We start from the raw sequence: 14,483 nt of genomic DNA on the forward strand, positions 1-14,483 counted from the left end.
AATATGTATCAATTATCTTTGCTCTTGTTCTTTAAAATTTCTCCCTCATCAATGGTTCCTTCTGTTCTATCTATTCCCCTAAAGATGCTTTTTGCTCTCTGAACTGTCAAACTTTTCCAGAGAGGAGCTTTCTTTGTTCTATTTTTCTCATTTCAAAAGGCTAAGAAATGACTAAGTAATATGACTTTTACTGGCATTCAAATTGTTCTTTCAAAAGTCAACAATGACCTCCCAGAATTGAAAAGTAAAACATGACGGATGAGCCAGTGAAACACCATGTAGTAGTTAGGAGTATTAAATTAATGTACATTCAGCAACTGCACAGATCTTAAAAGTAGAGAACTGGGTTATACTCCTAAGAGGTTACCTGTAAGCATCTGACATATCCTGCCTGATGAGTGTCTTTGTTTACCCCTGAGGACCTTGGGCCATTCCAGATAGTCTATGCTAACAATGTGGTTTATGGAAAGGGAACAGGGCCACATGGCATTAGACTGACCTATGGAGGGGCTGGAGACTAAGGTCAGCCAGGTAGACAGGCAGCCATGCTTACGTGATGAACCCCCAATAAAAAGCCCTAATTTTTAAAAAATTTAAAAATAATAAGAATAAAAGCTCTGGATATTAAGGCTCTGGTGAGCTTCCTTGGCTGGCAATACTCAGTATTTTGGCACACATAATTGCTAGGAAGAGTAAATGCTGTCTGCAAGATTCCATTTAGACAGGACAACAGGAAGCTCATGCCTGAAACTCTAGTCCCTTACCTATACTCCTTTTCCCATTGCTGATCTTAACTGCGTCATTTCATAGTAATAAATCACAACCATGAGTTTAACAGATTTGCTGAATTCTAAGAATCCTTCTAGCAAAGTACTGAACCTGAGAAAGGTCTTAGAGAGGTGCACGGAGATGGCATAAAAAGCAGGATTCCCTAGAAAGACCCTGATTCACTGAAACATGGAGAAAGGAAGGATGAACTGAAAGGGAGGATGAACCTTTGATTCCTGGATGTCTGCTGGGTCACCCATCGTGCGGAATTGTGGCTGGGCCATGATCGGTTCTACCGGAGATATAAGTTCCAACAAAGTTTAGAAATAAGAGATCCAATTTGTGAGGAGCTGGTTCACTGGATATATAAGGAATTGCAAAATAACAATAAGCACACTAAATATACAATCTTTTGGTTATTGTTATCAGTAATAGCAAAGATGAAAATAAAGGAGACTGATAGGACAGATCCTCATGGTGGGCCAAATGTGATTTCAGTTAGTCTTAGCTAAATCTGTTACCCTCAGGCACACTATCAATGGGGAAAACTATGCTAAAACAGAGAAAGAAATTTCATTTCTTAATAACTGACTCATCAATAATTAAGAAATGGATGAATAAAGTACATATTGATGGGGTGAAAGCAAAAGTCAAGGTAACACTACTGGAGGTTAGGTGGATCAATGGTCAATTGAAGCCCCTGCTAGTCCCCCAACATTGAAGGAGTTGGCAATATCTTCTTTATTTATCTTAGTTTAGAGGAATTAACTGGAAGGCAAAGGTGACAATGAGAAACTTGACCTTGAATCACATGAGGGGGAAGGGGTTTGGAGAGGCAATGGTCCCACATACTAATCACATAACTACTGACTAACCCCCAGCTGGAGACCATATGCATATGTGTGGGTAAAATGACCAGGAGGTAGAGAGAAACTTTGCTGGGACTCCTTGACATAGTGGCCCAATACACTATGATTCTAAAATTTGTTTGCAAAATCCTAATAGAGGCCACAGTTAGAATGGGAGGATACGAGGAAGCAATGGTTAATGGGATCAAGGTTAAAGTGTGGGTAAGCAGACATGGCCCAACTGACAGGTCTGCCTACCACATACCCAGGGCCTCCTGGCCCGTATGGTGAGCTGGCCCACACACAGTGCTACCGCAAACAAGGAATGCCAATGCCACGCAGTGGGGGGCCCCCCATAGGGGTGCCCCCACATGCAAGGAGTTTGTCCACCAGGAGAGCTGCCCTGCATGAAAAAAAAGCGCAGCCCGCCCAGGAGTAGTGCCGCATACATGGGAGCTATGCAGCAAGATGACACAAAAGAGTCAGATTCCCGGTGCTGCCTGACAAGAATGCAAGCAGACACAGAACACACAGTGAATGGACACAGAGAGCAGACAACGGGGGGGAGGGTGGAAGGGAAGAGAAATAAATTAAAATAAACAAATCTTTAAAAAAAAAAAAAGGTGAAAGTATGGATGGAACTTGGAATACCTGAATGGACTCTATGTGAAGTGGTATCTCCTTTATCTGAATGAATTATGAGAATGGATATTATGACTGATTAACACTTTCCCTACCTAGTATTGTAAAGTAGTATGCATGTAAATTCCCTCCAGCCAATACTGATTGTACATGTTAAACAGGAACCAAAAAGAACTGCCTGAGCCCACAAGGTTAATCTGAAACAGGGGCTGCTTGGCAGATAAAAAGAGAGCACCACTTTAATTAATTAGTGAGAAGCTAGAGTGTCCATACCAGAAAATTCTCTGGACCGTAGCCCTGTGTGGCGCGTATGATAAAAACCTGTGAGTAACACCCAGTGGCTACCATTGGGTTTTCTGACCTAAAATATCCTTTTGAGAGACCACTAATAACTTGCAATTGGGCTTTAATTGATACTGCCCCTATGACTGAAGGGCATAAAATAATCCTGGAACCTGATATGCTCATAAGGTTTTGGATGATGTTGGACAAACACCCTAATATGGAATTAAGTGCCCAGAAGAATTCCATAATAAAATGGAAATATGGAACCTAATATCAGAGGAATGCAAGGTGGTTCTCATCATATTCATGACAAGGTAGTCTCTTTTCCCCTAGGGCTGACTTTGGAACCACCTCAGGAACTGAAGAATCCTATGACTACATGGATGGTACCTTATGAATACTCCTCTACTGCCTAACTAAGAACTGATCGGTTTATGGAAAGCAGTTCCAAAATGAACTGACAGCATCCTGTTTGGAAGGCCACTGCACTAAGATTGGTGTAAAAACTCTGACTAAAGAAGATAAAAACAATGACGTGTTTCCCCCTGCGTTTGGATTTTTACTAACTCATGGGTAATGGTTAATGGCCTGGCCAGGGCCAGGAAGATGGACAATGGAAAACTGACTATTAGAGAGATGCTCATATGGAGCAAGGCCCTAGGGAAATCACTATGGGCATTTAAAGGGCATGTTAAAGGAGGGCATGTCCATGACCATCAGATTTACCCTCTCCCAGAAAGAGGTGACTGAATCCAGCAAGTAGATATCCCAGTGCCCCTGCTTGAACTGGCCACCTGGGTCCATGAAATGAATAAATCTGGAGAAGCTGCAGCTGTGCAGAGACGAGATGATTATCAACATATTTCTCTTGAACTCTCTGAAGCACAAAATGTTGACAAATACTGTTCTGTTTGAAAGCAACAGACACAGAGGCAGTAGGATGCTAGGAGGCAGATCTCTTAGGGGAAAGGCTCCATATATAGGTGGCAAGTCAGACTGATACTGATAGCCTGAGGACACTATAAATGGGTCCTGACAAAAATACTTATTCTAGGCTAGGCTTTGTATGCCCAGTGGTAGATGCAAAAGCTCAGGATATTATACAAAGACTAAAACAAAAAATGCTACATTTATTCACACCAAGGAGCATATTTTACAGCCCACAGTGTCCAGTCATGGGCAAAGAGATATCACTTCAAGTGGATAAATCACATTGCATAAAATCCTCAGAGAAGTAGTTTGCCAGAAAATTGGAAGAGGCAATTGAAATAATTGTCTAAAACACAGGGAGAGATAGAGGCATGAAGCTTTGGCTTACACTCCTACACGGGCATGTACTCACATACAACACGCAGAGGAACAAGGGAAGGTCCCCACTAGATTCCTCCACTTTTCTGGGGGATCTGGACAAGAGGGGTCAGGGGAGGATGCTAGTGCTTCCTCACATCACCTCACCTTTCCTTTTTTGCCAATCTGATGCAACAGTCCCAAGAACAGGGCTCAACTGTGGATGTCAGAAGCAGGAATGATCTCAAGCAAGAAACTAATTTTACCTTTAAAACCTTTATGTCAGAATTCTTGAGATTATGAATAAAGACTGCGCCTTTATTCCACCTGGTAAAATTTGGGTGGGCAGTGAATCCAACTATTCTGCCTACAAGTTCTATACCTATGTAACTCCGCCCTCTATGAATGGGAGTGGACCAAGCGGGAAGTACTTGCTTAACAAGTACTGCTGCTGGAAATCTGGACCAGCATAGTGACCATACCCAATATCCTTTCCAAAGGTGGAAAATTTTAGGTCAAAATCAATATCAAATGGAAAGAAATAGTAGCTGTGGGCAAAATAATGAATAAGTGGGTAATCAAATATTAGGGAAATCAAATAGTACATTGGTTCCCCAAGAACTCAGAGCCAGAGATGACAGTCTCTTAGCTCAATTATACCAGATGCCTAGAAGGCTGAAACCAAATGTTTGCCAAGACCTCCCCAGCTCTTGAACTTGATCAGGGCAAACGGAAACCTGCGAATCTGAGAGACATTTTTTGTTCACACAATATGATGATGAACTAGACTAATTATTAATGACTAAGTGGGACTCTAGTAATGTGCCAGTATATCTTGACTCTTATTTTTCAGGCAACGTCTATTACCAAATTGCGACACGATACAACATTGGCATAACAATGGCGAGATTCAACAATCTCATATAAAAAGGTCTTAAAATACAGATATTAACGATCTAATGTAGTGGGAGATTGAACAAAATCCTCCGCAGGATGTAATCTCGATATAAAATGACTGGCTTTTAGAAGACCTGGACTTAGGTTATCATCAAGTTTCCACGTTAAACTATATAGTATATGACCAACCCCCCCAAAAAACCCTGGATACCAAAGATGAGGTGAATTTTTCCTAGCTGGCAATACTCCATGCAGTTGCCACACGTTGTTTAGAAAAGCAAGCACTTGTATGGAAGACTCAACTGGAAGCTCACACCTGGAACTCTTCTGGACCCTGACTTATAAGCTTTTTCCTGTTGCTGTTTTATAATCTGTATCCTCCTGCTGTAATAAACTATAACTGTGAGTATAGCAGCTTTGCTGAGCTCTGTGAATCCTTCTAGCAAAGTATTGAATCTGAGGGTGTCCAGGGACCTCCTAAACTGCATGGTGGAAACAGTATGAAATAAAATTTTGAAGACAAATGTATGAAGTCTTTTAAGAATCTATGGGCATAGTATTATAGGGTGCCTAAGCATTACCTCCTGAGAGCCTCCTTGTTGCTCAAACATGACCTCTTTCTAAGCCAAAACTCAGCATATAAATGCACTACCTTCCCCCCAGAGTGGGACATGACTCCCGGGGATGAGCCTTCCTGGCACTGAGGGATTATTACCAAGTACCAACTAGCAATGCAACTGGAAAAAGACCTTGACCAAAAGGGGGAAAGGGTAAAGACAAATGAGTTTCTATGGCTAAGAGACTTCAAAGTCAGTCAGGAGTTCATTTCACAGGTTACACTTATGCATGTCTCTGCAGGAACTCACTGACTGCGAAAGTAAATATTACCACAAATAATGGGGCTCCTCAGGGCTCTGGAGACACCCAGGCACTATAGGCAGGGCACATAGCTCAGGAGTTTGATACTCTGCCAGTGTTCCCTACTTTGGAATTTATGCTCCCCAGTGTGACTGAGTTGGACTCAGTTGTGTTTTACCTACATATGGCTCTGCTGCCCCTCTATTTGAACCTATAATTAGTACTAGGGTTGACAGCTGTATGTCCAAGAGACTTAAACTTTGGGCTGTCCATGTGCCAGTTGGGCCCTGAATCTCAAGAGACTTGCAACACCTACTCTTCAGTTCATTGGACTCACCCAGGACAACTAAAAAGGAGATGACTGACAACGACCATCTCAAGGAATAGAGAGAGTCTACAACTGCAAGCCAAGAAAGTCCCATCCACCTGCCCATGGGATCTAAGCCCCCTCTGAATTAGAGGTGGCGTGGGCATCACCATCCCATAATCCTCAGGACTGGGTAATGGACCATGGACAACAGTAGACTTAATAGTCATTTTATTGTAGACTTGTGATCCTAGCAATGGAAGAGCTTTTATGATGGATGTGGAGTTAGTGGCCATTGGAGGTTCTGCGGGGAGGGAGAGAGAAAAATTGGTGTAATTTGGGGGCATTTTCAGGACTTGGGAATTACCCTGAATGACATTGCAATGACAGATTCGGGCCACTGTATATCTTGTAATAACTTGCAAAAATGTACAGGAGTGTAAACTACAATGTAAACTATAATCACTGCTTAGTAGCAATGCTCCAAGATGTGTTTATCAATTGTAGCAAACGTACCATACTAATGAAGGATGTTGCTGATGTGGGAAAATGTGGGAGAGCTAGGGAGTGGGGCATATGGGAATCCCCTACATTTTTTTGTGTAACATTTATGTAATCTAAGTTTCTTTAAACAATAAAGTATTAAAAAAAAAAAAAGAATATATGGGGAGCAAATATGGCTCAAGCAATTAAGTACCTGCTTCCCACATGGGAGGTCCCAGGTACAGCTACTGGTGCCTCCTAAAAAAAACAAAACAAAACAAAAAACAAGCAAACAAAAAAAACAACTCAGGAAAGCGGCTGTGGCTCAATCAGTGGGGCTCCTGGTTACCATATGGGAAGCCCTGGGGTCACGTCCTGGGGCTTCCTTGTGAAGGCAGGCTCGCATAATGTGGAGTGCCACCCAGCCCGGAAGCACCGTGGAGAGCTGACTCAGCAAGGTGACACAACAAAAAGGGAGACAAGTAAAAACACAGAAAAGCACACAGGAATGGACACAAAGAGCAAGCAAGCCGCAAGAGGTGGGGAATAAATAAAAACTAAATACAGACACACAGAAGAATGCACAGTGAATGAAAACAGAGAGCAGATAGCAAGTGGGGGGGGGGGATAAAAAAAAAAACCAACTCAGGGGAGCCAATGTGGTTTCAGTGGTTGAGTGCCAGCTTCTTATATACAAAGTCCCAGGTTCAATCCCCAGCCCTAGTACCTAGTACCTAGTAGGGCAGAGGTATAATCTAATACACTGGTCACTGAAAAATATATGTTCTATCAGATATGTAAATCTACACCTAGGTTATAAATAAGTTGAGATGTTTATTTTTTGCTGTATTCATTCATTCAGTAATTATATACCGAACACATGAATGACATGTCAGTTACTATGCTAGCATTAGGCAGAGGAAGGAAAACACAAAATAAAACACTTTTCAAGAATTTGTAATAAGATTTATCTAATAACACTGTTTTGAATACTGTTGTTAACATTTTAACAAATATTACCATAAAGTTATCTCTTTTTTCCTGTCTATAAATTAGTGATTTTTAAAACCGTACATTCTTTAATATGCTTTTATTATTTTCATGGCCCAGCTTTTCTTCTGTTTGATGGAAGACTACATGATCCAAGTTTAATGAGTCAGGAACAGAAGAGAAGTATTTGCTGAGTTCATATTATATGTCTCAGTCCAAAAGAAAGATCATTTAAAAGTCTTCACTTAAATTTTGCTCAACAGAAAACTCTGCCCACATAAAATTCATTATAAATACTTAGAGAGCATATGGGAAAAAAGGGTAAAAATTAGGACCATCACCACCCATATGTTTAAAAACAGACAAACCTGAATGGCAACACAGTAACAAAACAATTTGGATTTTATTTTAGGTAAATCATGAATTAAAGTAAAATCATACTTACTAGTGTTTTCAATTGCTCACCAATTCTTTTTATCTATTACTGTATATAAGTAATGGACCAGCAATACATAATGTATAGTAGGATGTGAGGTAGGAAAGAAAAAACCATCAAAACAATAAATTAAAATATTAAACACAAAAAAGCGTATTATGGAAAAAAAGACCGTTTAAGTCTCAGTTAAGTTTAGAATAGTGATCCAGGGCCTAGGTGTCAGATAAGTGCTATGGGAACGGGAAGAGTCACAGTACACGTTCTTGAACCACTTTATTACACTATGTGGCTGTTATTGGGAGGCCCACGAAAAATAAAATGACCGTGGGTAGATAGATAAAACTACCTCTAGAAGTTTCAGTGTTAAGAATTATTTAAGGGAAGCGGACTTGGCCCAGTGGTTAGGGCGTCTGTCTACCACATGGGAGGTCCGCGGTTCAAACCCCGGGCCTCCTTGAACCGTGTGGAGCTGGCCCATGCCCAGTGCTGATGTGCGCAAGGAGTGCCCTGCCACGCGGGGGTGTCACCATGCGCAAGGAGTGCGCCCTGTAAGGAGAGCCACCCAGTGCAAAAGAAAGTGTAGCCTGCCCAGGAATGGCACCACACACACGGAGAGCTGACACAACAAGATGACGCAACAAAAAGAAACACAGATTCCCGTGCCGCTGACAACAATAGAAGCGGACAAAGAAGACACAGCAAATAGACACAGAGAAGAGACAAGGGGGCAGGGGGAGGAAGGGGAGAGAAATAAAAAAATAAATCTTTAAAAAAAAAAAAAGGAATTACTTTTTAAAAAAGCTGATATAATTGGATATAAGTGAAAATGACAGTAGCTAAAATTGATATAATATAGTAATGCACTGGACAACCACTGAAACACAATGATATACCATTTATAGAAAATGGCAAAGAAAGTGAACATCATGATTAATTTAAAATTCCAGTTACCAACTGTCACAGCAAACAGGAGCTCAAGGAGATGTGACTACTAAATGTAATGTGATTGCCTGAAGGGAATAATCTTGGAACAGAAAAGTAATAGAGAAAATCATGCGCCAGGGGTGGGGGCTCTCTTTGTACTATCTACCTGAATTTCCTGTATAGCTAAAACTGCTCTAAAATTTAAGTTACCTGACAGTTACCACATGTCCTACATTCTGATTTAGTACAAGCTCCTTCTGAGCTGAAGTCTTAACTACTTTTGATCATTAGTGAGGGGTACAAAGTAGTCATAAATATTAAGGAAAGACATGACTGAATATATATATACATTTTGCATTATTCATTCATTCATATAGTAAATATATACTGAATACATGCATGTATATATATATATAAAATCTAAAAGCCTTACAGCATAACTATTTAATCTTCTTTTGGTTTGTTTGAAGATCTTGCAATTTTAAAAAAATACGTCGAGAATTTTCTATAGAATATAAAAGGAATTTCCAGGCTTGGCTGCCCAAGTTTCACATTAAAACATCTCCTCTCCACATACTAACACTTAAAGGTCTTGAAGTAAAAAGAAATAATTTCAGGAATCCATGCAAACATTAGTTAAACATTATTAAAAGAACCTTACCTGACAAATTTTTTCCCAGATCTCATCACAGCCAGCTTTTTCCTGAAAGCTTAAAGCCAAATCATAGTTCTCAGCTTCTGACCAGACAATTAAGGTATCCTGTTTAAAAATAAAGATTTCTACATCATCTCACTAGAAATAACTGTATTTCAAGAAAACAGGAAAACAGCAATGACAAATGTCCTCTGATAACTATATTTCAAGAAAACAGAAACAATCAATTGACATTGAAAAGCTGTATTTTGTTATCCTCTGAAACTCTGGTAATGTATTGGCAATGCAATAGTATCTTTGGTACTTAAAATGACATCGAGCAATTTTCTAAACCCAGGAATATTAAAACAGATTAGTAGTCTCTGGCACATGTTATAAGGTAATGTTTATGGGATGGCTAGCTATAGGTGATCAAAACTGTGATGCAAAAACAAACAAAAATTGAGGCAGACATTCCAACCACTCCAACCATCTACTTCCTATTATTTCCAGAAAGTCAGCTGTTCCATTCACAAACCACCTACTATCCTCCCCTTTTACCTGGCTGTCAACTGCCTGCAAGTAAACTAAAAGCTGAAAATATGTTAAGGTTAAACCTTTAAAAAAATCTGGAAAGCCTTCAGAATCTTAAGGAATGCAACACAATGGTGAAATGAAGTCACTCACTCTTAATTACAACTACTACCAAGCGGTACACAGTTCAGGAGCCTGGGTTGTAGAAAAGTAAGCGCCCAGGGTTCAGGTAAGCTCTTTCCTAGGACGTCCTCAATTATATCCCTAACAAACAGTGAGTCAGTGAGTTAAACTTTCAGGAAAGGTTGTCAACCCAAGTTTGGATTTATATTAAAACAAGCACATGCACACAAATGTTTAGATGCTAAAATCACTAAGCAACCACTCAAATGAAAGGGACAGTCTTTTTTTTAGGTTGCAAAATTAAGTTCAATACAGTCAAAATTTTGATTCTCGAAACATGCACATGAATGGAATTTATGCCTAATACTAAAAATATAATCTATACAATATAAAACATCATACATTATGTCATTCTTATGACTAATACTTACAAAAATATTATGATCTGATATTAACATAAAATTAAAACCAAGGCCCAGATTAATAAAAATTTTCAAAATTAAAACTATTTCAGCACTTTTTACTTCTAACTAGTATGAAAAACAACATACACCCTTTAATTAATACTGGGCTCAAATGAACACTTCCTACTTGGTGTGTAATCCAGTAAGGAAAGAGCTGGAAACCTGTGTTCTACCTTCTACTTGACTTGGCTTCATGAAAGTGAAATTTACCAGCAGAGTCATCGTTTTGAAATTTTATCAAGTCCCACCTTTGCTTAAAAACCTTTAGTAGCTCCTTACCATTTACAGAAGTGCTAAAATCTTTTTAAAAAAAACTTAGGGCCCTTTTTACAAAATTTTACTAGAAACCCCTATGTATAAAAAGACAAAAAACAGCTATTCTGGTTAAAGCCTAGTTAAAATCCTAGGGCACCCACTCAGGCTCCTGTACTCCCTCAGTTCCTAAGTCATCCTTTAGAGCTCTGCTCAGAACAGCTTCATAAGCAGTGGTCTCTGAAACTTCTTTTGGCTGTACACCTCAATTTACTTATGTACAGCTGATCCTTCTTATCCAGATTTCAAATTTGCAAACTAGTATACTCACTAAAATTTATTTTTAAAGTCAATCCTCACAGCACTTTTTTGCCATTAACAGACATGTACAAGGAAAAATTTGAGTCGCCCAATGCACACATTCCCAACTGGAGTCAAATAAGGTGACACTCCCTTTTTGTTTCAGCTCTTAGTGTAAACAAGTATTCTTTATATGGTATATTTACTATGAAATTTTTCGGCTTTTTGTTGATTTCACTGTCTAAAATAGTCCCCAAGTGCAGTGAAGTGCTGTCTAGTATTCCAAATCACAAGTAAGCTATGATGTGCCTTACAGAGAAAACAGGTGTTAGCTAAGTTTCATACAGGTATGAGTTATAGTGCTGTTGCCCATGAATGTCAGTGATTAAATATACATTAAATAAGGTGTCTCTAAACAGAACCACACAAAAAACAAGGTTATGAATTGATCAGGTGACAGAAATGTGACCAGAGGCTTACAGGAAACTAATCCTGTATATCCCCCTAGGAGCAATGGTTCATTATTTGCTAATTCATGTTTACAGCAACTTTACAGAACATAACTTTCACAAATAACGAGAATCAATTGTATTATATACGGGAATATAATGCTAATAGAGTAATAATTTATAAAACATACTCTAAAACAGAAATAAAAAGTTTTGTTTTTTTTTTTTAAAGATTTTTATTTATTTATTTAATTTCCTCCCCTCCCCCAGTTGTCTGTTCTTGGTGTCTATTTGCTGCGTCTTGTTTCTTTGTCCGCTTCTGTTGTCATCAGCGGCGCGGGAAGTGTGGGCGGCGCCATTCCTGGGCAGGCTGCTCTTTCTTTTCACACTGGGCGGCTCTCCTCACGGGTGCACTCCTTGCGCGTGGGGCTCCCCTACGCGGGGGACACCCTTGTGTGGGGCAGCACTCCTTGCGCACATCAGCACTGCGCATGGCCAGCTCCACACGGGTCAAGGAGGCCCGGGGTTTGAACCGCGGACCTCCCATATGGTAGACGGACGCCCTAACCACTGGGCCAAAGTCCGTTTCCCAAAAAAGTTTTTTTAAAAAATCAAATAAGATAAATGTATGGCCTGTAACGGCTCCATATGAATTTTTAAAAAAAGATTTATTTTTCATTTCTCTCCCGTTCCCCCCCAAGCTCCCCCCGTTGTCTGCTCTCTGTGTCCATTTGCTGCATCTTCTTCTTTGTCCACTTCTGTTGTTGTCAGTGGCATGGGAATCTGAATTTTTTGTTGCGTCATCTTGTGTGTCAGCTCTCCGTGTGTGCGGTGCCATTCCTGGGCAGGCTGAACTTTTTTTCACGCTGGGCGGCTCTCCTTACTGGGCGCACATCTTGCGTGTGGGGCTCCCCTAAATGGGGACACCTCTGTGTGGCAGGGCACTCCTTGCGCGCATGGGCCAGCTACACACGGGTCAAGGAGGCCCGGGGTTTGAACCACGGACCTCCCATGTGGTAGACGGATGCCCTAGCCACTGGGGCAAGTCCGCTTCCCTCCATATGATTATTAAGTTAGCATTTCAAGATCAATATTCATTTGGGGTATGGCGTACCAAAACTGACAGTGGATATAAATCCATCTTTTAAAAAAAGTTTTAACTTTATTTTGTACATTTAATAATTGAAAATATAAACAATAAAGAAAAAGCACAATTGAATAAAAACATACACTTCTCAAATGTACTAGATTATATATCTTTTTCTTTTGAATCATACAATATAATACACAATGTATTTGGTTCATAGTAATGCAATCATATAGTATTTGTCTTTTTGTGTCTGGCTTGCTTTGCTCAACATAATGTCCTCCAGGTTCATCCATGCTGTCATATGCTTCACAACTTCATTTCTTCTTACAGCTGCAAAACAGTCCATTATGTGAATATACCAGTTAGTTTATCCATTCATCAGTTGATGGATCCCTGGGTTGTTTCCAACTTTTGGCAATTGTGAATAATATCGCTATGAACACTGGTGTGCCAATGTCTGTTCATGTCACTGTTCTCAGTTCTTCTGGATATATATCCACTAGAGGTATTGCAGGGTCACGTGACAGTCTATATTCAACTTCTTTAGGAACTCCCAAACAGTCCTCCACAGTGGCTGTACCATTCTGGATTCCCACCACAAGAGTGAATAAGTGTTCCTATCTATCCACATCCTCTCTAATACTTGTAGTTCTCTGTCTTTTTAAAAGTGGCCATTCTGATAGGTGTGAAATGGTATCTCATTGTAGTTTTGATTTTCATTTCCCTCATCATAAGTGATGCTGAGCATTTTTTTTTTTCATGTCTCTGACATTTGTATTTCTTCTTTGGACAAATGTCTATTCAAGTCTTTTGCCCATTTTTTAAATTGGCTTGTTTATCTTTTCATTGTTGAGTTGTAACAACTCTTTATATACCCTGCATATTAAAACCCTTATCTGACATGTGATTTCCAAATATTTTCTCCTATTGAGTCAGCTGCCTTTTCACCCTTTTGACAAAGACCTGTGAGGTGCAAAAGTGTTTCATTTTGAGGAGTTCCCAACAAATCCATATTTAAAATCATTCTTTTAGTAATTTGGATTTTTTTCCCTTTCTTTGGGTAGGGGGGAATTTTTTAAAGAAAAGGCAACTTCTTGTCAGATCTATTATTACTGTTTCTATTTTGTCACATGTCCAACAGATTACACTAGGAGTGTAAATGTCCGACCATTTTCTTGTTGCTCACTTGCATTTACATTATTGTTTTTAACTCACATGATTCTTTTTAAGGCACTTGTCCATTTTGACAGGTTAGTTTAAATTGGGAACTATCTGTAAACAAGTTATCTAAACCCATAGGCTACAAAAGTTCATGTTGGATAGGGGGCACCTGTCATGGAAATATGGTTTTTCCCTCACAGCACCATGCTTATTTTTGACTCTCGATCCTGACATACTGCTTATTAAATAGTAGCAAAGCTCAATTTCTTTCTTTTGATAAAATATATAAATAGGTTTCTTCTCAAGCTCTAATGATTCACATTACGCATTCCATTTTAGAGATCACGTGTTCTACAAAATGAAATACAAAACTCTTTATCCAGACATATAAGGCCCTCTTCATTTTTGTCTCCAATTCACCTTCTAAGGTCCAGGTAAGCAGGTCTGAATTAAATTAACAGAGCCCCCTTCCTCACCATTCTTTTTTTTTTTTTTTTTAAAGATTTATTTATTTATTTAATTCCTCCCCTCCCCTGGTTGTCTGTTCTTGGTGTCTATTTGCTGCGACTTGTTTCTTTGTCCGCTTCTGTTGTCGTCAGCGGTACGGGAAGTGTGGGCGGTGCCATTCCTGGGCAGGCTGCTTTTTTCTTTTTCACGCTGGGCGGCTTGGGCGCACTCCTTGCGCGTGGGGCTCCCCCACGCGGGGGACACCCTTGCGTGGCACGGCACTCCTTGCGTGCATCAGCACTGC

At 39.8% G+C, this 14,483-nt stretch overlaps 1 protein-coding gene across 2 annotated transcripts in view; it reads right to left on the reverse strand.

Moving 5' to 3' along the window:
- Window positions 1-14,483, reverse strand: part of PPP4R3B (protein phosphatase 4 regulatory subunit 3B) — a 111,265-nt gene that overhangs the window by 87,766 nt on the left and 9,016 nt on the right. For both annotated transcript variants that reach the window (XM_058278595.1, XM_058278596.1), the window contains exon 3: window positions 9,387-9,485. In XM_058278595.1, the coding sequence (XP_058134578.1) occupies window positions 9,387-9,485 (99 nt within the window). The remainder of the gene's footprint in view (window positions 1-9,386; window positions 9,486-14,483) is intronic.

The sequence above is a fragment of the Dasypus novemcinctus genome, chromosome 17 (assembly GCF_030445035.2).
Source record: "Dasypus novemcinctus isolate mDasNov1 chromosome 17, mDasNov1.1.hap2, whole genome shotgun sequence".
NCBI classification, from domain to species: domain Eukaryota; kingdom Metazoa; phylum Chordata; class Mammalia; order Cingulata; family Dasypodidae; genus Dasypus; species Dasypus novemcinctus.